This window comes from Heterocephalus glaber, unplaced genomic scaffold (genome assembly GCF_053883595.1).
Source record: "Heterocephalus glaber isolate CG9 unplaced genomic scaffold, H.glaber_assembly_v1.0 deba00001553, whole genome shotgun sequence".
In the NCBI taxonomy this organism is placed as follows: Eukaryota; Metazoa; Chordata; class Mammalia; order Rodentia; family Bathyergidae; genus Heterocephalus; species Heterocephalus glaber.
In genome coordinates, this window is record NW_028258344.1 from 30,717,204 (window position 1) to 30,742,122 (window position 24,919).

Here is a 24,919-nt window from a genome sequence, read left to right on the forward strand (position 1 = left end):
TTTAAAATTGTTTCTGTTCAATGAATGCATATGCAACACCATTTCTGTCACTATCATTGAGATTTCAGAGCTTTGCATAAGCATTCATGAAACTATGTCTATTCTCAGTGAATTTTCTAGGAAAACCCGCAAACAGCAGGACCCTTTGGGTTACATCTTGCAGATCAACCTGACATTACTTTTTCAGCTGCTCCTCCTGAGGTCTTTCTGAAACTACAAAGGAAAGGAAACAATAACTCTTTTATGATTATCATAATTTCTGAAATAAAATCACATAGCATTTCATCACGCATCTCTGCTTGTTCAAATGTTAGAAAAGGAGTGAAAAGTATTTGTGTGTCAATTGACTGCAATTCAGAAATAAATCTTCCCACTTTGAATTCTTGTATGTCACAGCACCTTGAGGTAGAAGAGATACCACCTTCTCATATAAAATTCGTTTATTGAGTAAGCACTGCTAAGCACTTTTTTCAAATTTTTGGTGTTCAAACATCATGTAATTTCAATGATAATAATTTAGTTGCATCACAAATGAAATCCTTATTTTGATTTACCTGCATATCCTTTTCAATGATATAAATTGTTAGGCTTTCTAAATTATTAAATATAACATCATGATCTAGATAATACAAAGTTAGTGGGAATAACCAACAGGAATAATAATGTTAAAATTTATCACCAGAAAGTTATATATATTCCTACACTTTACAACCATCAAATCAACCCAAATTTATACAATTCTCACTGTACCTTATTGTTAGCTAAAAATAGTAACAGAAGCATATCTATAACTTGGAACGAGGTAATTATACATTTTTACCTTTTCATCAAACAGATAAACTTTGCCTGAAAGCTTGTCAATGCTAATTGCTAAAGTTTTGAGATGTCAAATGTGAGGCAAGATCACACAGAATTCATGATGAGGACTGCATGCCATAACATGAAAGGTGTCTGGGATGGGGCTTGGCACTTAATATGTGTGATGAAATTTGAATTGTTTGACTTCTTTTTTGCATCAAACAGTGTCATTTTTGTGTTCCACTCACAGACTTCAGAAAAGAGAGCTCCTTAAATTGAATGATTGGTTCAGATTTATATCCTTAATCTAATACAAATAGTTTTATAGGTAATGACAAATCAGGCATCATTTCTCTTTTTTTTTTTTTTTCTTTTTTCTGGTACCAGGGGTCAGTCAAACTCAGGACCTTACGCTTGCAAGGCAGGCATGTTGCCACTGAGCTAAATCCCCAGCCCCAGGCATCATTTCTTAAAAAATGCTAGAGCCAAGTGGTAGTTTCTTGAATTACAACGTGGTGCAAACTTCAATTGGGATCCCTTTATTGGATGGTAAATCAAAGAGGAGAGAGAGAGAGAGAGAGGAAGTGAGCACGTGATACCACAGGGAAGCAAAAGCCACAGCGTAACAATGCCGCACATTCTCAGAGTACAGCGATCTCACCCTTGGTTCCCAATACACCTAGTCTCAACTCACTTTCCATTAGACTATCTCCTGAGAATCTTCTGCTTTGTTTTTTATGTCCTATTTAAACATACATCTTTTTTTCTTTAGCTGATGTTAATATATTCTAAGCATAATCAAAAGTTTGAACTATAAAATACTTCTGCTTTGCACTTCATTTTAAGTTCTGTTATGTAGAACAGCAAATATAAATTTTCAAAATGTGAAGTTGTTGATTTTTTATGAATATTGATTTTAGGGAGAGCAAAGAATGGTTAATAAGTTTTTTTACATTATATAATGTGGAATAAACTGATAGTTTTACACTAAAATATTAGGGGATTCATCACTTATTGGAAATTGAAGAAAAAAGAGAGCTTGAAGATTCTTCAAGCCTAAGAGGGAAAAAGTGATAAAAATGGGTCTGGGGATGTGGCTCAGGGGCTCTGCACCTGCCTGGCAAGTGCAAGGTCCTGAGTTCAACCATCCCCCCTCAAAGGCCTGAGCAATATGTGAATGGGTTTTACGTAAAATATCATATTCCTATTTATGAAATATTATTTAGAATGTTTCTGTGCAAGTCAGAAAAGATCTAATTAAAAAATGAAGGTATTCCTGATGTTACTTAAGCATAGCAAACTATTTAATCATGTCAGCGAAGATCCTGGTTCTGTGCTTTTGCTCAGCTGACTTCAGTGGGTTGGCTGTAGTCCTCCTTCTTACCTGTTCATCTATTCAAGATGCTTTACGTCTAAAACATAGAGAGCAGTAGGCCCACTAGGTGGCTACTGTGTTCTGCAATCTGTACTTTCCCATAAGACTCTCAGAACACTTCTTTCTAAGCTCTTTTGTTCAGGTGTGTGGAGGGTAATCTGGTGTACCTATGTTGTCCAGTCAGAATTATGAATATATCCTCATTTTCCTCAAAGGTGCCCACAGTTGAATGATAAATTATGTGCGTGCTGATGGTTTGAGTCATATATTAGGTATTTAGGAGCATGAGATTCTTAAAAAAGCAATTATGTAGTATTGTTAGGGTCTATCATAAAAAGTGATCTTGCCAAGGATATGGCCGTGGAGTCCTCTAATAGGGTGCAAGCAATAAGATCTGCTACAGGTTAAGTACTAATTTCCAATTTCTGATTATTGACCTGGATATTGCGCCAATTAGATTGAATCAACTGTGCTCAAATTCTCTGGGATAATCTGGTTTACGTAAATGTGAATCTTAGAAGAAGTTCTATGAATCAGCTTTATTATTGGGGGAATCCAATTTAGTTGCTGTTTTTCTAAACTTATAAAGATTAGCAACTTCTCTAGTTTTTGCTTACCTTTAAAAATTGTTTTTAATGATATAATATTTTTTTCTAGAATTAGATGAAGTGACCCAGAAACTTATGCTTCAAACAGCTAAACCAACTTTTGGCCATCTGACAGATGTAAGCAAAATGTTCAAATTATAATAATTTCACTAATCAGGGTAATTAAATACAAGCAAGCATTTATTGTATTTTAGTGCCTACTGGTCTTCCTAGTAAAGTGTCTGTCGGTAATATTATATATTCTCTAGGAAATGAAAAGGAAATTTATAAAACATAATAAGTCACCCACTTATGTGTTTTAATTTTACTTGTGGAAACAAATGTGGTTACATAGATATTAGACTATGTGATACTTTTATAGCCTGTCTCCACAAAAGAATACCTGTAAGAACCCTTACTTAAAAAAAATTTGTATTTTTATAAAATGGAGAACTACTTAGCCATCAAAAATGATAAATTAGAGACATTTATTACTAAATGGATGCACATTGAGATGATACTCTTAAGTGAAATAAACAGGACACACATGTGTAAATACCAAATAGTTTCTCTAGTGTGAGAAACTGAAAGTGTCCTTATTTATAAGGACTAAAAGATATGATAGACAATGTGAAATAGGAAGAAAAGGGGCAAATGGGAGGGGGAAGTGGGAGGGGTAGGGGAAAGGAAAGAGGGGAGTGGAATTAATATGAGAAAATGAAAAAAAGGAAACAAAGTCTTTGTAAATAGGGAGGGATGGAGGGGTTGAAGGGAGGGTAGGAGAAGGGGGAAAAATAAGAACCAAGAGAGATTATGTAAAGGTGCATATCTCCAATGATGAATGTCATTATGTTGTATACCTAAAATGTACCAATAAAAGGATATACAAAAAAAAAGAATTCTATATTTTAAAAGAGGAACACAAACATTTCAAGGACTGTTTCAATGACTGTGGGACATTTTTAGTTGTAACATGTCCATTTTATGTGAATAAATGAATTTTATGTGAATAAAATATTTCTTAATAGCTAGGATAAATGTACCTTGTGTAAATCTCTGTACAATTTATATTTTTTTGCAGAGTTCTAAAGAACCACTATGCTTTAGTCCATACTAGATTTTTTAAATAAATTCTACTAAGAATGTGATTAAAACTTTGATCAAGTTCATGATATAATAAAAAATAAGGAGAACATTCAAGTCAATAGCACTGTAGAGGGACCTATAGAAGCCCTGGTGTCCTGATGATATTGCTCTTCGTGAAAAGAAGGCAGAATGCAAATGACCTAAACATCCCTCCAGCCACATGTGTGGACTTGGGGTTTGTAAAAAGTGGCACTGTGAACTGTGATTTGAGGAAATGGTAGAGAAGTCAGAGAGAAATAGACTGACAGTTTAACCAAGTATGGTCTTTGAGAAACAGCAGTAACTAGAGGGAAATTTTTATATGTGGTGCTAAACGTTAGCTCTCTGCTCTGTCTGCAAGAGAATCCTTAGTGAAATCCATGACTTCCACTGACACTTCCAGTGTTTCCTTATGGTTAAATCTGAGCACGTGTTGTGTCCTCCACCCACCTCGCCATCAGTATGTTCATTATATTTTGAGAAATCACCTGGGATTTGGGGATTACGATACAATTTTGAGCTGTACTTTGGATTAAGTCAAGATGATGAAAGTGAGATGAGTGCTTCCTCACCATGGTTGCTGACTGACAGTCCACAGTGGTGGTTGAAATGTTACCTCATGGAAACAGAATATTATGAGATGAGCATTTGCAAGCTTTGATGCTACTGGTAGTACATATAATACCTGCAGAGTCCCTGAAATTAAACCCTTCTGACTGACTTCTGCCGACATATGTGGAACTTTGCCTTGCTGGACAGAATGGGACAAGTCTGTACTTGAGGGTAGTTATACTTTTTAGAGCTAAGCCTTTAGGCTGGCATGGTAAATAGTACCTCAAAAGAAGACATAGAGGCTGGGGATATAGCTTAGTGTTTGCGCCTCGAAAGCGCAATGTCCCGAGCTTCATCCCTGGTACCAAATAGATAAATAAATAAATAAATAAATAAATAAATAAGACAAGACAAGACATAGAGAAATCTCTTCAGTCTCATTGAAGAAAGGTGTTTAAACCAAGAGTCAGATGAGCCCTGCCTATGACAGGTAAATCTTTGGTGCTGCATTCGCCTTTTTTTTTTTTTTTTCCTGGTGCCTGGAATTGAGCTCAGAGCCTTTATGATGAGCTACATACTCAGTACTTTTCTTATTTTTTTTTTAATTTTGAGACAAGGTCTAGCTAAGTGACTAAGATGTCCAAACTAGGCTTGAATTTCCAATTCTTCTGCCTCAGTATCCTAGAGATCTGGGATTATAAACTAGCACCACCGTGCCCAGCAAAAGAGTTTTAGTTTTTAGTAGAGAAAGGAATGCACGTATTTCTGTAAGGAATATATCAACGAGAGAGTGAATGCTGTTAACGGAGATTGGTGGGGGATAGGAAGTACTTGAAAGGGCTGATTAACTTGCTGAAACTAAGAAGAAATCTGGAATATACTTCCCAGGGGTCCAGATATAATGGGGAATGTAATGCATGTTTTAGGAAGTGGACATTTGAAAGGCAGCAGAAAAAGCAAATTGCAGCAGGGAGAAAATCCTAGAATGCAGGTTGTGTCCACAGAGAGAGATTTAGATGAAAACAGTCCTTTCTAATTAAACTTTTAAGTGGGGTGAAGTGTCAGATTAGAAGTAAATTGTTTTCTCTTTAAATCATCCATTTTTCCCCCAATGATTTTTATATGAACAGATTTTTTTTTTATGCTGAATGGCAGAAAGTGCCTACTCTATCTTCCAGTTTAGTGGAGGCAAGAACAGATGCTATATACTTAGCCACCCACATCTGTGTCTTACACACAGGAAAAATAAAATGAAACACACGTTATTCTACCAATGTGTTAATGATCATGCAAGTGTTCATTTTTAATTCAGTATTTGTCACTATGTTGTTTTGTGACAGTCCTCAAGCTGCTTTTAATTTTGCTCCTCAGGGACATCTATTCTGGTATTTCACACAAACTAGTGTTACTTTCTTAACAATATTCTGGCTATCAAAATTAAAGAATCAGATCATATATATGAGTATCTTATATATGAATAACATGCATTTGGAACTTGCATGCACTTTATTCGTGCTGATCAGAATTTTTCCATAGACATGGAATTATTTTGAGTAGTTTATGAAAATGCTGTATTTCAGACATAGCTTAATTTCATCTCTAGAATAGCTGAATATTTTAAAAAAGCCAAAATTTAATGTGCCGTGCCACAAGAGTCACCATTACAAATAAGACCTAATTTCCCCTCACCAGCTCAAACTGATTACTCTTAAACTATTTTCTTTTAATACTTACTCTACTATCAATTGGAAATTGACTGTTCTGTATGACATGAATTTAAGGTCATTTTAAAAAATGAATATCCATTTTTCTTAGCCCATTGTAATTGAAAAGTCCTTTCTCTGTCCACTGAATTGCATTGCCTCCATTGTTATAAATCTAGTGACTATACATGTATTAGTCTATGCATCCTCTATTTTTATAAAATAGCTGCATTTGTCCTTTTTACATCAATGCTAAAATGTCTTAATTTTTAAGGCCTTTTGTAATTATTTTTGGTGGAGCAAATCCTACTAATTCATCCTCTTATTTATGGTTGCCTTATCAGTATTCTGTCCCTTTGGGTTTAGATTTATTAATAACTATCAAATAATCTGCTATGATTTTCAAAAATTTTTTTCCGATTAAGTTTATTGGTACATTTTAGGTATAAAATACAGTTATATTCATCATTGGGCTCTTGTACCATTACATGAGTATCTTGGTTCTTACTTTTTCCCCTTCCTCTGCCCTCCCTTCACCCCCTCTACCCTTCCCTGTTTGCAAAGACTTTGTTTCCATTTTTTTCCTTTTCTCATATTTTTTTCTTTTCCCTTTTTTCCTTTCCCCTACCCCTCCCTCTTCCCCTGCTGCTATAGACCTTTTCTTCCTATTACACAATATCAATTATACATTTTTAAATTACTATATCAAGATCTAGGAGACATTACCACAGATTTTATGGAATTTAAAAGGATATAGAAAGCACATTACAAAAATCTTTTTTGAAATAAATTTGACAACTTCTAAGAAGTACCTTGGAAGACAAATTAATGAAACTAACTCTGGAGGAAATGTAAAATTTGAATAGCACCTATTAAAGAAAGTATATTCCTAGCTTGAAAACCTACCTATATGACAATAGCAGGCTCATATACATTTTATCTGATAAATTATATCAAACAATTAAAGCAGAAAAAAGAAGGAACACTTCTCCCCTCATTTTAGGAAATCAACATGGTGCTAATCCTAAAACTGGATAAAGATAGTAGAAGAAAAAAGTATGAACATAGATAGAAATTTGTTTAACAAAACAAACTATTAGAAGTCAGATCTGGCAGGATGTAGAAAGTGGTTTTGTTATCAGAATGACAGTGTTGGTTCAGCATTGGAAGATCCATCCCCCAAAAGTCATCATTTTAACAGAGGAAAGGAAAAAGCCATATGATCCTGTCACTAGTTGGAGAAAAAGTACTGGACTAAATTCTACAGCTGTTCATGGTAAAAACTATCAGCAGACTAGAAGTAGAACAGAACCTTCTCAACAGATTAAAGACATGTGCTCCATACTTCCAGTGAGAATGCCTTATATGAATGGAGAAGATACAATGCTTTCTCCTTAAGGTGGGGAACAAGGGCAGATATGCTTCCTCTTCATCTGTCCATTAAACTTTGAAACCTAGGCCCAACCAAAGTAGTCTGGCAATAAAATGACACAATTAGGATAGGATTGGCAAGGTAGAAGTAAAATCTTTATATGTAGATGAAATGATCATCTGCAGAGAAAATACTAAGAAATCTCTAGGAACCCCTAGAACTTGTATTTGAATTTAGCAGGATTAGAAAACACAAGGTATATATAAAAATTGAGGTCTGTGTATACTTGCTATAAATGAAGAATTGGATATTGAAATTTAAAAGTTATGTAGGAGTACAAATGACCTAGAAAAGTTAAAAAAAGACAAAAAACAGTGTTGGAAGACATTTAGTACCTAATTTTAAGACTTCCTCTAAAGCTACAGTAATCAAGGCAGTGTTGGTGTAAGGAAAGACATATAGATCATTGGAATAAAACAGAGAATCTAGAAATAGAACCACACATATACAGTCCATGGAGTTTTGAAAGATTATTTAACATTAGCATTTTATAGAATATAAACTTGATTCAAGAGCCGAGGAAGAGATAGTGTTTTCAGCAAATGGCACTAGAACACCTGGTATCTGTATATAAAAAAAATTAACCTCAACCCTTTTATTTCCATACATGAAAATAACTTGAAGGGATCTGTGAACCTAAATATGAAAGCCTAAAAGTATAAAACTTTAAGAAGACATTATAATGAAAAATGTTCATGAATTCAGGGTAGGCAAGAACTACCTAGGATACAAAAGACATGATATATAAAAGAAAAAAATTGATAATGTGATTCCAACAAAATTTAGAACTTTAAATGACATCATTAAAATGAAAAGTAGTCCTTAAACAGACCATATTTACAATGCATATAACCTATGACCAGAATATATAAAGAACTCTTACAGCTCATTAATAGACAACCCAATTAAAAAGTAGACATAAGAAGATGATAAATAGCCAATATAGCACAAGGAAAAGTGTGCAACTCTAGAATTAGACAAATACTAATCAGTACAGTAACAAGATTGAATTATACACTCCTTAGGGAGATGAAGTTAAAAGTTTTAAAAGCCTTGTCATGACTTTTTCTTTTTGTTGGATTCTTCCCCTTTGCATTTAATTTGTCACACCCAATGGATTCATTCTGCTGAGTTTCCTGTGGTTGTGATCCTCATTGTCTTTTCCTAGGGTATTGTCTAATTTTTTTGGAGTGCCAGTTTGGTATTCATGAAGACCCTGAAGTGCTCTTTATAGTGAAAGTATCTTATTTCTCCATCAATTTTGGAAGATAGTTTTGCAGGATACATCAATCTGGGTTGGAGGCTGTTTTCCTTTAGGCCTTGAAATACATCACTCCAAGTTTTTCTTGCCTTGAGGGTTTGCATTGAGGAGTCTGCTGTGATTCTGATGGGCTTTTCTTTGTATGTGATTTGTTTCTTTTCTCTCACTGCTTGTAGAATTTTGTTCTTCTGTTGGATTTCTGGAATCCTAACTATTATGTGCCTATGTGTAGATTTTTTTGATCAAGGCTAGCTGGAGTTCTATATGCCTCACTTATCTGTATGTGAAGTTCTTTTCCCCTGCTTGGAAGCTTTCTGCTATCACTTCTGTGAAAAGTTTTTTTCTGTCATCTGCGCTCTCTCCTCTTTCTTCATTGACTCCAGTCAGTCTTATGTTATTCTTCTTTGCATCCTCTAGCAGCTGCTGGATTGATTTCTCATGTTCCTTAAAATTTTAAAGTAATTTTTCTTTTCCTGGTCACTAATTGCAATCCTTTCTTCTATATCTGAAATTCTATCCTCACATTGGTTCATTCTGCTGCGCAGACTTTCAATGGAGTTTTTAATCTCCTGGAAATCTGTTTGCATCTGTTTTATGGATTCCATTTGTTTCCTATGTTGAGATTCCATCATGTTCCTCAGATCCTCTATTTTTTTATCTGTGTCCTCTCTAGATTTATTAATCATATCTTGCACCATGAGCACAATCTTTGCCGTTATCTGGGAAATTATTTCTGATTTCATTTTTCCCAGATCCTTTTTTGTTGCCAGTTCAGAGAGTCCAGGTGGTCGAGTATCAGATTGTTCCATCTCATTTCCCTTTGGGGTTGCTGTAGGTGATCCAGAAGTCTGTTTTTTTGGCTTGTTTATGTGTCTTCTCATTTCCCTGGGGGGTTTGCTTCTGGTTCCCGAGTGGCTCACTTTCTCTGCCCTAGGAGCTTGGGGTGGCAGCAGGGGAGCTTCCTTCCGGGTGCTGGGACCAGCTCACCTTCTCTGCCCTAGGAGCTTGGGATGGAGACAGGGGAGCTTCCTTCCAGGTTCTGGGCCTGGCTCACCTTTCTGTCCTAGGAGCTTGGGATGGTGGTGGGGGAGCTTCCTTCTGGGTGCTGGGACTGCCTCAACTTCTCTGCCCTAGGAGCTTGGGATGGCAGCATTGGAGCTTCCTTCCAGGGTCTGGGACTGGCTCCTCAAATACCTTCTGAATAGATCCAAAAGACTAGTATTTAATTTAATTGTTTAATGTAGTAAATTTATTCTATTACATTGCTAGTTATAAACATTAAGATTGCAAGGGATTATCCATAACAGTGATACATACTTTTTAAATTTTAGTTTGCACTGAAATGATCTCCAAGACTAATATGGATAACATCTAGAAACACAGAGGAATTTTCAAAAGATCTGTGACTGCCTGCTTTATATTTCTACCAAATCAACTATGAAAATAACATTTAATATGTAAAAAGTAAATTTTACATTACAATATGATGATTGCTCTGGTTCTATTTTTAACAAATGTTATGACCTCTTAAAATGACTCTCTTGATTTAATGTTTTTTTTCTTTTCATGCATAATTATTGAGAAGAGCTTGTTTTTAATCACAGTTCTCTATGAGAAAAAATAATATAGGGAAATTTGTAGAACTTGACTATGATTTATTCTTGTGAAAACAGGTTTTCAAATTTTATAAAGTTATTTCACTGATTGGAACAACTACTTTTGCATAAATCTAAAACAATAAAGAAGTTTGAGATTTTCTATTATTTTAACAGGAGTTAATTTTTGAAATGAGTCATGATCCTGAATTTGTGTTTACAAAATACCATGTATAGAAGTGGTTAGGGTGCATTATGTTATTGTTGATGAAATACAGTGGATAAATACAAATTTAGCAATTTATTTCTGTTATTTGATTGTGTCATTAATGTTGCTAGACTTTTCCAACTATATTCTTAAATAAATTATCTACAAATGATTCAATCTGCATTTAACAGAATAATGGAGAGATTTACTAAAGCTATGCCCCTTACATTTAATGACAACCCCCTGAGAACTAATTATCCAAAAATCTGAACAGTGATTGTTTTAACGCCATAGAGTAGGAAATTAAAGTCATCATATAAGCTATTTTTAATTCTACAGATGTAAGTTGACAAGTTGATACATGACAAGTTATATTTTTAGTTACACTATTGTAATTCAATGCTTATCATTTCTGCATTATGTGGTGGCTTTCTAATAGCCATACATTTATTTTCAAGATCAAAGTCTTCAATTTTAAGGAAAGATATGATTCCCTCCCTAAGAATAAAATTCCACATTACACTCATTATTTTCTTCATACTTCAGAAGATTATACCCTGTATTTAGAAACTAACAAAAGTCTGAATACTTCCATCATTTATTTGGTTTATTTTATATGGTTTTACATGGTGATACATGTAAAAACCATTAGCTAGCTACTTTTAGATCTTCCATTAAACTATTCAATTCAGTATTTAATTGTATAATGACTCATTAATATTTGTACCTATGCACACACACAAATATATATATATATGTATGTAGAAAAAAAAGAATGAGAAAGACATGAAGGAAAGAGACTTTGAGAGAGATGAGGTGGTAGAATTTGCTAATTAACCTCATAAAAATAATTCTATACATTAACTAAGTAGCTTCTACAGTAATTCTGGAAAATATCATGAAATATCACTATAGTTTGTGAAACTCATCTTTCAAAATTTTCTTGTAGACATTTTTATAGTAGCATAATATGCATATAATAACACTACACAGTTCTTAAGTATATAGTCCAATTATTTTATGTGAACTGGTAACAGCTATGAACCATTATAAATCTCATCATATATAACATAAACTAACTAAAATATAAGATAAATTTAAAACTAAATAAATATGTAATATAAAATATCACCTTATATATACATTTATTTTGATGAATACAATCATATCATTTGTGGATAATGACAAATGTTTTTGTTTTTGTTTTTTTCATTTTCAAGATTAGCATAATTTTTTTTTTGGTACCTGGGATTAAACTCGGGTCCTTGAACTTGTGGTTCAGGCAGCTACACCACTGAGCTAAATACCCGGCCCAAGATTAACATAGTGTAATACAAGTAGGTATTAAGAAAATACGAGAAATCACTCTTCCTCCTGCCAAGAAAAAATAAAACAAAATTTTATAACAAAAAAATTAGAGTATAACAAAAAAATTAGAGTATAATAAACATTACTACACCATGTATCAGAATATTAAAAGAATGACCAACATGTTACTCAGAGTATAATTCATAGACAAAACAAAACAAACAAAAAAACCCTTTCTTACCAAGAAGAAACAAATAGGTAAAAGCACCATGATTTCTCTTCAATGAACTAAGAGAAGCTAATAGTATGAATGGAGCAAATTAACATATATGTTAAAACATTTTGAAACACAAGAATAGTTTGGAGAATTATTTGGAGTTCTCCTTGCTTTCTATTTATCCATCTTCTATTCTGTGCTGTCTCTCTCTTTCTCTGATTGAGAATTTCTCATATAAAAAATATGAGAATTTATCAATAAAGGAAATCATGCAATTTTTATGCTATATGTCTGACTTATTTCAACCAACATTATATATTCTCAAGTTGTATCCATTTGACGATGAACACCTAAAGTTTGTGTTTATGACAGAGTATTGTCGATATATATATATATATATATATATATATATATATTCCATTTTCTTTATTCATTCATCTCTGAAGGACATATACACTGTTTCCAAGAGCTAGCTATTATCAATTGTCCTACTAAAACGTATGTATGCATGTATTCCTTTAATATAATGACTTTCATTGTTTTGAGAAGATATTTAGATGGAGGATAACTAGGTGAAATGGAATTTCTATTTTTAGTTTTTTAGGAATCTTCACAGCGATTTCATAGTGGTTGTACTAGTTTATATTCCTACCAGCAATGTAGAAGTGTTCCCTTTCCATACATCCTTACCACCATTTGTTATTATTTGACTTTTTTAAATGATAGCCATTTTCTCTGGGGTAAGATGGTATCTCAATTTAGTTTTGATTTGGATTTGTCTACTGATCAGAGATGTTGAACATTTTTCATGTATTTATTGCCCATTTGTATTTCTTCTCCTGAGAAATGTCTATTCATTTCAGTTGCCCATTTTTTGATTGGGTCTTTAATTTTGGAAAGTCTAATTTATTTTTGAGTTCAATATGTCAGTACTCTATCTGAGGAATAGCAACAAAATTTTACCCATTCATTAGTCTGTCTCTTCATTCTGTTGGTTGTTTCTTTTGTTGTGCAGAAGCTTTGTAATTTGATATTATTATATTTGCTGATGTTTGGTATTATATCTTGTGTCATTGGCATTTGTTCAGAATATCATTGCCTACATCTATGTCTTCAAAAATTTACCTATTTTTGTCTTCCATAAAATTTTGTGTTTCTGTTTGAACAATTATATATTTGATCGATTTTAGTACATGGTGAAATGTATGGTTCTAGACTCATTCTCCTGCATGTGGATATCCAATTTTCTTAATAACATTTATTACACAAGCTATCTTTCCTGAAGTATATGTTTTTGGCTCCTTTGTCAAAGATCATGTAGCTAAATGTGCCTGGGGTTGTTTCTGCTTCCTCTATTCAGTTCCATTGATCCACATGCCTGTTTTTGTGCTAGTTCCATGGTGTTTCAATCATGATAGCTCTGTAGTATACTTTATTCTGCTTTGTTTTTAATTTGCTTTACATTTGTTACCTTGCCTTACCTCTTATTAGCCCCAAAACATGAGTAGTGATATTGACATTTTTGCTACCATATATTATTATTGTTTTTGTACCAGGGATTGAACTCAGGACCTTGCGCTTGTGAGGCAGGTGGTGGCACCACTGAGCTAAATCCCCAGCCCGTACCCTCTATTATTATAAATGTTTTATTTTATTATTACTTATGAATATTGTTGTTAATCCCTTACTGTGCCTAATTTATAATTTGAACCTCATAGTTATTGTGTGTTCATTGTAAAAAACATAATATATGTAGTTTTAGTACTCTCTGTTGTTTCAGTCATCACCCATGGAACATACCCTCTTGGTGAGAGAGAATTATGGCATTTATTTATACAAATTTCAATAAAATTCAATTGAGAAACCAAGGCCATGAACAATAGATTAAATTCTGTAATAAATATAGATTGCATATATTTTTAAATGTCTTTAATGTCAGTTTTTGTGAACTGTGCTTTTCAAAAAAAAATTCATCCATTTATTTGCTTTTCTTTTGGCTTCCATGTTGCATTAGAATAATCAGATGTAAGGTTTTTGTTCTTTTTTGAAGGAAAGAGATGTTTATTCTCTGACTAGTTTTAAAATTTTTCCTTAGATTTTTATCCAATCCTATACTCAATACATATGATTTTTCAAAAATTTTATTAGTACATGTTTGGAGTAAATAATAATTTCATTCATTGCAAGAAATTGGTACATGTATACAACACATCTCAATTCTTTTTTCCCTTCCCTATATCCCCTTTTATTTTGCCAGCATCAAATTCATTTAGTTATCAAATAGGACTTTATAAAGTTAATTATCATATATACAGATTAAAACCAGAGTAATAGAACAAAACATATAAAACATGTAAGACAATTGTACTAAGTGAAGTTACATTTTTAGATACATTGTCTGCCTGGAGTACAACAACTTTTTTATGTCTCTCTTTTTTCCTTCTATATGTCTTTTATTTTGTACTTTATTTGTATATTAATCTTTTCATATAAAAGAAACCATGCTATATTTAAGCTTGTGTGTCTGATTTACTTCAATTAACATTATGGTCTTATGGTGCATCCATATTTCTACAAATGACTCACTTTTATCCTTCTTTATGGCAGCATAGTACTTCATTGAGTTTAAATACCACATTTTCTTTATCTGTTCATCTGTTGAAGGACATATAGGTTGCTTCCAAGATTTAGCTATTATGAATTTTGCTGCTATAATCATGGATATGCATACATCATTGTGGTACGATATCTTTAACTCTTTTGAGAATGTTCCTAGATACCTACATTTGTACAACTTACACACAATTGTTTACACCTGTCTATAAATAGAAGAAAAAATTGACCCAATGAGATTCTTCAATCTATGATTTAATATTTTGGCTAGTGTTGGGAAATTGTCTGCCAATAATTTTTCAAAATGTTTATCTTTCAATATTTTCTGTTCTCATTTTGGGAGTTTGATGACAAATATATTAATAGAACTACTTACTATTTTGTTATAACAAATAAGCTTTTTTAAAAAAAATTATGCTGTTTATCTTCTGCACTGAGACTAGAATGTTTTTCTGTTGATATATCTTCCTTTACTAATTCACGTTTTGTTCTTCTAGTTTATGTTTAAGTCTATATGTAGAATTATATATTTATTTTTTAAATTTCTGTTTTCTGATATATTATTTATATTTTATCTATTAAATATTTTGGTTCTTTTACAACCTATATTAAGGCCAATATCTGAATGAGTCTTAAAGATAATAATGTTCCTTATAAAAAGGAGATTTAAGGACGGAAGAGAAAGGAGATCATGAGACAATGGAACCAAAGTGAGAAAAAGCAATGCGACATGGAGCCGAAAACCGTATCTTTTGATAAGGAGAGCCTGTAGAATTGGAAAGAGGCAGGCAAATGGTTACTCTCATGGAGTTTATGAACAGACTGAGGCCCTGCTGATACCTGTTTTCAGTTTATTCAGCCTAGGGAAGCTATTGGAATTCTGCTGCCAGCAAATGTAACAATACTTTACCAAAAAATTTGGTAATTTATTAATCATTCATAAGAAATTAAATCATTGTCCTTGTGTATAAAATATTATTGAAGCTCCTAATGATGTTACTATGATCTGGGAAGAATTTAATCATTTTTTCCTAGTCCATGTAGACCTTGTGATTTTTCACCCTGATTTAATCAACACTGGTCTATTTTCACATTGCCCTCTTCTAGTCTCTAGACCTTTGGTTTCTCATATCAAGCCTGGAATTTCAACAAAGTATTTTGTCTTTTTTTGGATTTTTTCATTCAGTAAATAGTATCTTAAAATTTTCCTGACATAAAGAATAAATTATTAAAGCTATAATCCCTTTTTTCAAAGGACAAACTTTATCACCACTAGCATCATTACCTGTGATATAACAACCAAATTGCCAGATTTTATAGTAGTTGGGGAGACATTGTGAGTCACTTGCATGCCCACATTTTCAGTTTGTTCTATAGATTTTGAAATTTTAAAATATTAATCTCACACACTCTATTACATCTACAGGTAATCAAGTGATATAGTACTAGTCAGTGAAATGTTCAGAGGTGTTCTCTGTAAAGAACTAGACTTTGAAGAAATAGATATTATACCAGAAAAGAAAGGTTTCAGCCCTTTGTTCTAGCATGTAATACAGGCAGTGACTATATTGTGAGCATACTACATACAAAAAAGATAATGTAGCAAGAGGACAGCAAGGATTTTTCCTTACCTACATCAGTGAATTGGACACACTACCCACAGACTTCTTATATCATCAGTGCAATCAACCCTGAAATTTCTTTAAACCACTGAAGTAGGGCTACAATGCAGCTGTACCCAAAGCAAAAGGACAAGAGAAAGGAACACCTATTTTTGTGGGTAGAAATTATACAGTAGAATGGAATGATTCTATTTGAAGACTACAGCAAGCTATGTAAGCTTTTATGATAGTTTCTAGATGGCAGTGGTAGGAAGTGGTGAGGTTATCTATACTTAGAGCACTACACAAAGCATTAATTTAGTAGGGAAAATACATGACTGCAAGGAAAAGAATAGGATAGAATTTATGGGAATAGAGACAGGGATATAATTTGGTGTGACATTTTTCAGGACTTCAGTTTTATACAAATGAATCTCTTACTACTATCACTATGATTCCAGTGAGATTCTTAAGTAGGAAGATATGTATTCTGGACTTCATAAAAATAATCTCATGTGGAAAAAAATTTGTGAATATGTGTATAGGAGAGTTTTGGTATTTCTTATCCTTTCCAGTTATACTTATTCAATGGCTTTAAAACATGTGACTTGCAATAATGTAATTTAAGTGTAATTGTATGTTTCAGAATTCAAATATATCTCTAAACCTCTATGTGGCATGGTTCACAAAGAGTAAAATCAGCTAGATTCCTTTAAGAGCCCCAATAACTTTAGTCTGTTGGATTACTTTATTTTTCTTGACCTGACAGAACTTAAGTTCATTGATGTTCTGGGCAGAAAACAAGGGACATCTGTTCAGTGGAGTATTTTGTAATTGATATGTTAATTTAAAATAACTTGAGTTCCTAGTATATTGTTTATTTTTCATAATATATATGCCCCATGGCATTTCACAATGGGTGTTGATATATATATATATATGATAAACACACAAAGCAAGCAATTCATTATTGCTTCCGGACTTCAAGTTGTGCATGATGTAACTCTAATTGCTTTCTTTCACCTTGCTCTGGCCAGAACCTTCTGGGATTTCCTCCAGGATAAAGATCAGATCAGTGGGATTCATGCATCTGTCACATCTGGACTATCTCAATGGAGAAGAGTCAGTCCAGGCAGGGGCCAGGCAAAGGTAGTAGATCTCATAAAGTGTGGCCACCTGCTTATATTTTGCAGCCAAAAGCTTGTATTACCAGGTTCTCTAGTTTCTAATGCATGATTCTAGTGTATTATTTTTTATTATTTACAAGAAGACCAATCACAAAATAATTAGGACAAATTTATGCCAAGAAGGGTCAAAGACAAAAAAGGAAAACAAAGCTTTTGTACGTAAGAAGGGGAACAGGAATTGCAGGGAGGGAAGGGGAATGGGGAAGAAAATAATATATCATATACAGGTACAAACTCCCTATGATGAATGTTATCATTATGTATAACTAAAATGCACCAATAAAAAAACCCCACTTAGCAAGGTTCTGGAATGCAGGAGAATGGAGACCCCTGCCCCTGCAATAGGAAACATGAGTTTTAAACAAAGATGGTACATAGTTTATGAGAAGACATAAAGCTAACAATTATAAGAGAATGTAAATGCAGGAAAACACAGACTTCAAAGAAACTGCCTGGTCACGTACATAAATTGTTGAAAATTTATCTTCTATTTTCTTTTCCTTTCCAGATTCTAGAAGAGGCATTATCTAGTTCTGAAAAGAATGTTGTTTGATGAGCATTTGCTTTTTAATAGAAAATGGAATATTTTTTAAAAGAGAGTTGATTGTATTTCATATATATCTATATAGCTATAAGTATAGCTATATAGATATAGGTAGATGTAGGCATAGACATAGATATATAATATTCACTGAAGGGTTACATCTTACAGATCAAGATTAAACACAATACTAAATGTTTCAACATCTTCACATATGTACTAGAGCCTGATTATATATATTCACGGGTAATAATGTATACCATACTCAAAAATAATAAAATTTAATGTTGCCAGAAGAACAAAAATGATATTTTAAACATAAAATTTCGTTATGCTTCTATCAAAGTAAGTCTAAGCTTATTCTTTAAATTATCATTAAAATGGCAAAACCACATCAGAAAAGATTAATAACCAAATCCAGTACCTTATTTTTCATAAATGTTGTATTAAAATATCAGAAAACAACTTACACAATTTAAAGATTTTATATTTAGTCTTTTTAAATTTTTTTTTTTTGCACCGGGGATCAAACTTGGGACCCTGCACTTGTGAGGCAGGCGGCAGCACCACTGAGCTAAATGCCTGGGCCATTTAGTCTTCACCAAAATATTAAAGTAGACCTTCATTAATAATATTGTATTATAATTTCTAGCGAATGAGAATATAGATTGCAAAAACTGAGACAATTCCATGCCCTTAGTAGATTTTATAATTTATTTTATGATAAATCTACATAATAACTTAATGAAATGAATGATGATAAAATTTGATCTCCCTGAAGTATGATCATTTCATTGATACATTAGCAAAACTGGTAACTATATTAAGGTTTTATATATTTTATTTTCATTTGTTATTCATAATGACCTATAGATGGCTATTATTCCCTTTTTACAAATAAGGAAATTGAGACTAAGAAGGAACAAATATTATCTAATCTCAATTGTCTGATTTTAGAGCCAATGGTTTTAATCTCTTACTATGTTTTAGATCTAGAATGTTTCCCCAAAAACTCATGTGTGAAGAGGTAGGGATATTGAAAGGTAGATAGAAGACAGGGACCTATGGCTGACTTGCTGTTTGGAGGTGGGGCCCAGTTGGAAGTGGGTCACTAAAGGTCAGCAAATCTCCCTTCACATTTCCTCTCTTCTTGTTCTGCTTCCTGGCTACTATAACGTGAGCAGGTTTCCTCCACAGCAGACCCTTCCAGCATGTCATGTCTGCATTTGATCCTGCCAACCATGAACTGAAACCTCTGCAACTGTGAGTCAAAATATACTGCTTGTACTTTAACTTTTGAGTGTTGGGTGTTTCAGCGACTAAAATGTGACTAAGACACTCCTCCAGATCAATTCTCTGTAGTCTTCTTAAAGTAATCCATTTAAATAAATAGGTTGATCATGATGCCTTATATGGATTTTATTTTTCTAGTGACTATTCTTTATGCAGAATAAATATACCTTTTCTAAAATAGTATGTAGAATGGCTCCGACCCATTTCTTCTGCTCCTTATTTCACTTAGCACTTTAAACCATCTTATCTTACTGTTGGCTATTATATCAGTGCTCTATCTTGAATATCTTTTTTCTTTTTTCAACTTGTGATGTTTACTTATCCATAATAAAGTCCAGTGTCACTTTCACCAGCAAGACTTTGCTGACCCTGGAAGTCAATGATCATCCTTCCCATTTGCTTCTGAATCCTTTGATGCACATGTTTTTTGAAATGTTTTACCTTGTATGTCTGTTTCCACCATCACTACATTACAAAATTCTATAACAGGATGATTTAAGGTTTTTAGTTTTATTATCCTTGATAATATACTACAACCATTAAATGCCTATTAAATAAATAAAATATTGACCTCCTTTACAGATGAAAGAGCTACAGCTAAATATAAATATATATAAAGAGCCAATGTTGCTTCAGATCACATTTAATAAATAATTATAGATAATTTTGGAAGCCTTGTATTATTTTTATTAAACATCTTTTAACCCCATATTAATTCTAAAATCCTTTCATTCATATCCATGTCTTACAGGTTAAAGTCCAAGTGACTTTGCTAGAAAATCCCCATCTATGCTGCTATCTTTGTCAACTTTTCAGTCCTCTCTTACCATTTACTCTCATATTATTATTGTCAAATTTATTGAAATTTTCTAAATCTATCAGCTGATTTCACAACTTGGGGCCTCGGTTTCATTCTTCTGTTGTCATCCCGGTGAGTCTTTCAGATCTTGTTCTTGTGAAATTTCTTTCCTGGCCCTATGTCTTCAGCACCCTTCCCTTCATGCTACACACCTGCTGTAACAGTTCTCCCTTCTCATTCCTATTCTGCACTGCTTCTGTCCCTTGCATATAATTTAATTTCATTCAATAGTTGTTTATAACGACCTCTTCCATTTACTAAAATGCAAGTTGTTTAAGGAAAAAGCAGCGTCCTCCTCTTTATACCTCTAACTTCTGGTTAGGTGCTACATGAGGTGCATATAAGTCATCTAGACCCAACTGTTGCATGTTACAAATGGAGACCACCATAAATTTTAGAATGTCACTTTATGTTAAAATTTAATCAAAGTTTTATATAAAACTATCAGAGTACAAAAGAGATTTTTTTAATGAAGTGAATGTCTTAGTTCGGGTTATACATTTAGGTCTCAGTTCCATATAGCAAAGTACAAAAAGGGTCATAACCCAGTAGTACATGTCTTCATAAAAATAAACATTGAATTGGTTTGATTTCTTGCCTTCAAACAATAAAATTACATTATTCTTTCTCAAAATCTTTTTGATGTCTTTATGAGTAAATTATTTAACAGCATATCTTTCAAAACCTATTTTTTGTTATCACACTTTCAACTTGCATATTGAACTTGTCAGTGTCTGTCAGTGAGCAGTATATAAGAAAAAAAAATAAACATTTTCATTTTATGCCATATATCTTTCATATTTTGGAAACTTTGTTAACAGATTGCATTTATGTTATTTGCTACAGAAATAATACATCTAACTATGAATCAATAAATTTTTTAGAAAATATTTTATTCTATTTGGGTTTTGAAATAATTTAGGTGTCAAAAAATTCATTTTTATGCATCATCTTTAACAGCTTTGTCTCGAGATAGTTAATTTTTTCCAAAATCTTGACTCATATGCCTCAAAGATTAAATGAAGGTTAATGAAGAAATGTCTGAGGTCCTTGTCCCCTAATTTTTCTTCCTCTCAACACAAATTATAGCACAACATTTCTACTGATATCTATATATAGAAACCACAATAAATATTATTTGATCTTTGAAAAATGACTTTGGAAATATAAACATGTACTGTGAATCCCATATGTCAATACATTATTTTAACTTACATTTCACCTAGTGTTGTTTTTTAAATCGTCTGGAATATCAGTGCACTGCACGAACAAATACTTCAATTTTGCCTCTCTTTTTCTTACCAATAATTCCTTTTAAAATTTTAATGTTATAAAGCCACATTTCTAATGTTTGATAATATTTATTTTTACCCTTAAATTTCTTTCTTACTTCTTTATTTCTTGGGCCTTTCAATATACATTTTTCTTATTTAGAATTTTAAAAAATGTTTCTATTTTTTAATATTTCAACTCATACTTGAGTGCTATTTTAGTTAAATGACATTGTCACCATCCTTTTATGCTTTATTTTTCATTTTTGTAGAAAAATTAGCAGAATCTAATCTTGTTTTTTTCCCCCATGTTTTATTTTTCTCTTAAGTTTCTGTCTATCCTTTTTCTTAAAGTAGTTTCAGAAAAACATTTATAAATGTGGGTCCTGGGCAAATGAAAGTAAGACTACTTTTTTTCTCATCACGTAATTCTTTTCAAAACTTAAGAACATTCCTTTGTTGCCTAATATATACTTATTCAAATATTTGTTAAATGGCTAGTGTGTTCCAGTCAGTGGTCTGAGTGTGGGGGACACAGTAGGAAGTAAAGTAGCAAGCAATGTAGTTAGGCAAAGGAGACTGACAACAAAGCCAAAAATAAATGCTTTTGATTATATGAAGCATTTTGGGCATAAATATAATGGAGAAGGGGGATTAAAAAAATTAAGATGTTTTATGTACATGTACAAACTCCACGCAAGGAATATAAAAATTATGCCCTGTAAGCACATATTGGTAAAAATAAAAAAAAATGTAAGGCATACATGGAAAGTAGGAAAAATATAGCCAAAGATAGAAAGAATAAAATTAGTTAACTAAGATTTACTATCTTATGGTAGTACCTTCAGTGTCTTCAGTTACTCTATACATTAGTGCATATGCCTTCTAATTTGTAAGTGCACTGAAATTAAATAATGTCTTCAGGTTATTTCAGTGGAATTTAGGGAAATACGTATTGTATAAAATTGCCTTAAACTCCTTATATAAAATCATAACAAAGCCATGACCTACCAAAAAAAAAAATAAGACTGATTTGTTACTTTGATATCTTAATATTGTTTAGAATTTCTCTTATTTTTTTAAGTGAATCATGTTTTCATTTTATAAAAATAATTCATTCTTTAACATGGAACTTATTCAAAATAATTTTTATCCATTTTCCTGTGTCTGTTCAACAATAAACTATCTTTGCAATTGAGAAAAATATCTAGAAACAGTGATATGACAGAGATTAGCTAGTTGTTCATTAGATTCTTTTCATTTTCCTCCCGAGAATGCCACTAGATTACATTTATCAGATTTCCCGGTAATTGCTAGATTGCTCTACTCACAGTCACTCCTTCACCTCTTATTGAGTCTGCATTCATGAGAATCTATAGGGAAGCCTCTGGGATGGAAAAGTCATTAGCCAGAAAGCTGTTGGGTCCCTGAATGACTATGAAAAACATGAATCTCCAAGTGACTCTTCCCAAGAGAAATACCACTCATCACTGTTAGTCTACACTGGCATATGACTTAAGAAAGAAAGAAATACTATTGGAGTTTGTTTTATTATAGACCTTAGTCTATCATTTTTAACAGCAATTAGACAAGGCATACATTTTTTTGAACTCTATCAGAGAACTCATAAAAAATATTAGTATTATTAAAAACATAAAATATCTACTTTAACTACCTTTGATTTGATTTTAAGAAAAAGACATTTATCTTCAACTATGATAAGAATTTCTCAAAGATAAAACACATCTCATTCATCATTGTCTTTTTTGGCATGTGGTGTCAAATAGGAACTCTGTGGTTCTTAAAACTAAATAATTAGGTGCAATCACTAAAACCCAGAAATATATCAAATGACAATTAAAAGAGGCAGATAAATCCAAGAAGGCAGTGGTTTATCAATCTTCTGGATTTTTTAAGCTAAATCTTATTTGAGATAGGCAAGAAAGATATATTAGTAACAGAGTAATCACTAAAGCTATTTTATTGCATCAGTTATAAAAGACAAGATGCTTTGTGGTCTGGAAAGATGATAAAAAGAAGCACATTTGATGTTCTACCATGAGCAATATATATGAAGGTGATGGGGAATATTAATGATTTTCATGTTATTCGAATCATTTAGAAAGTCTTAGTTATTAAATATAAATTCCAATAATAAGTGGGTCAAATAATGTGATGTTCAGATTTATATATTTCTTTGATGTATAAACTACAGAAAGAGTGAAAGAGAAAGGAATTTAGAGTGTGGGAAGAAGAGGAGAAATTTAGGGATTCTAGGTTTGAAAACTTTCCAAATATATATATATACACATAAACATATAAAAACGTAAATATATATATATATATATATAAATATATATGTGAATTCCAAATACAAGGGAACTGAAAAACAGGTTTTGCTCCAAATAGGTTACTAGCAGAACAATTAACCATATTAATCAGATATTATATAATTCTTTCTAAATTGTGCAAGGATGCTATAGATGGAAAATAGACTTTTAAAAAGTTTTTAGTTGTAAAATGTACTTCTTTTTGTCATTAGTTTGTCAGACAACTATTATACTTGCTATATAGGTACATCTCAAGCTTTTCTAATGATTAGGGATATATATTTGATCTGTGGAAGATTTGTTTTACATTTATAAAACAACATTTTTCTCTGCTTGAAACAAATTGCATTAAATGACTAAATAAGCTACTCTAAAGTGCCAAGAATCTTAAAAAATGATAAGGCTGAAAGATAGGCTTGATTTCAGGTCTTAGAATAAAGTTACAATGACCAGCAAAAGGTCACATTGGTACATACAGAGTCAAAGACTTTTGTACAGTACACATCAGTCACTTCAGCAATAAAGAGTAATCTTTATAATCAAATATTTCTGTGAAAGAATGATCTTCCTCAATTTTCACTCTATAAAAAAGAAAGCAGATCAAGCATCTAAACATAAAGCTCAGAATGATAAAACTTAAAAAATTAAACGTAAGATATTTATGAATGTGGTATGAGCAAATACTTCTCATGACAAAAATAATATATATAACAATTTTCTAAAGTTAGAAATGAAGCCAGTATGTCAAAGAAATACTTATATCTCTATGTTTATTGGAGGACAATTCATAACTTTTTACAGTGTAGCAATATCAGCCTCCATGTAGGCATGTGTAGTTCTGATGTAACTCTGTAAAATATATCATAACCAACCAGGCTGTAGAATGTTAACATATGCCCAACCAGGCTATAAAATGTTATTGTATGCCCATGTAAGGGAGACAGAGATGCAAAAATTGTATAAAAGGGTGTAACTATACCATGTCCACCACTCAGCCTTTGGATACGAAGCCGCTGTCAGTGCCGGCATGAATAAAGTTGCTTCCTGGGAAAAAGACTTCGGC

At 32.4% G+C, this 24,919-nt stretch overlaps 1 protein-coding gene across 1 annotated transcript in view; it reads left to right on the plus strand.

Annotated features, from left to right (window-relative positions):
- The window catches only part of Cnbd1 (cyclic nucleotide binding domain containing 1), a 482,897-nt gene that overhangs the window by 442,807 nt on the left and 15,171 nt on the right, over nucleotides 1–24,919 (plus strand). The window contains 1 exon segment of the mRNA XM_021255941.2: nucleotides 2,831–2,898. Coding sequence (XP_021111600.2) covers nucleotides 2,831–2,898 — 68 coding nt within the window.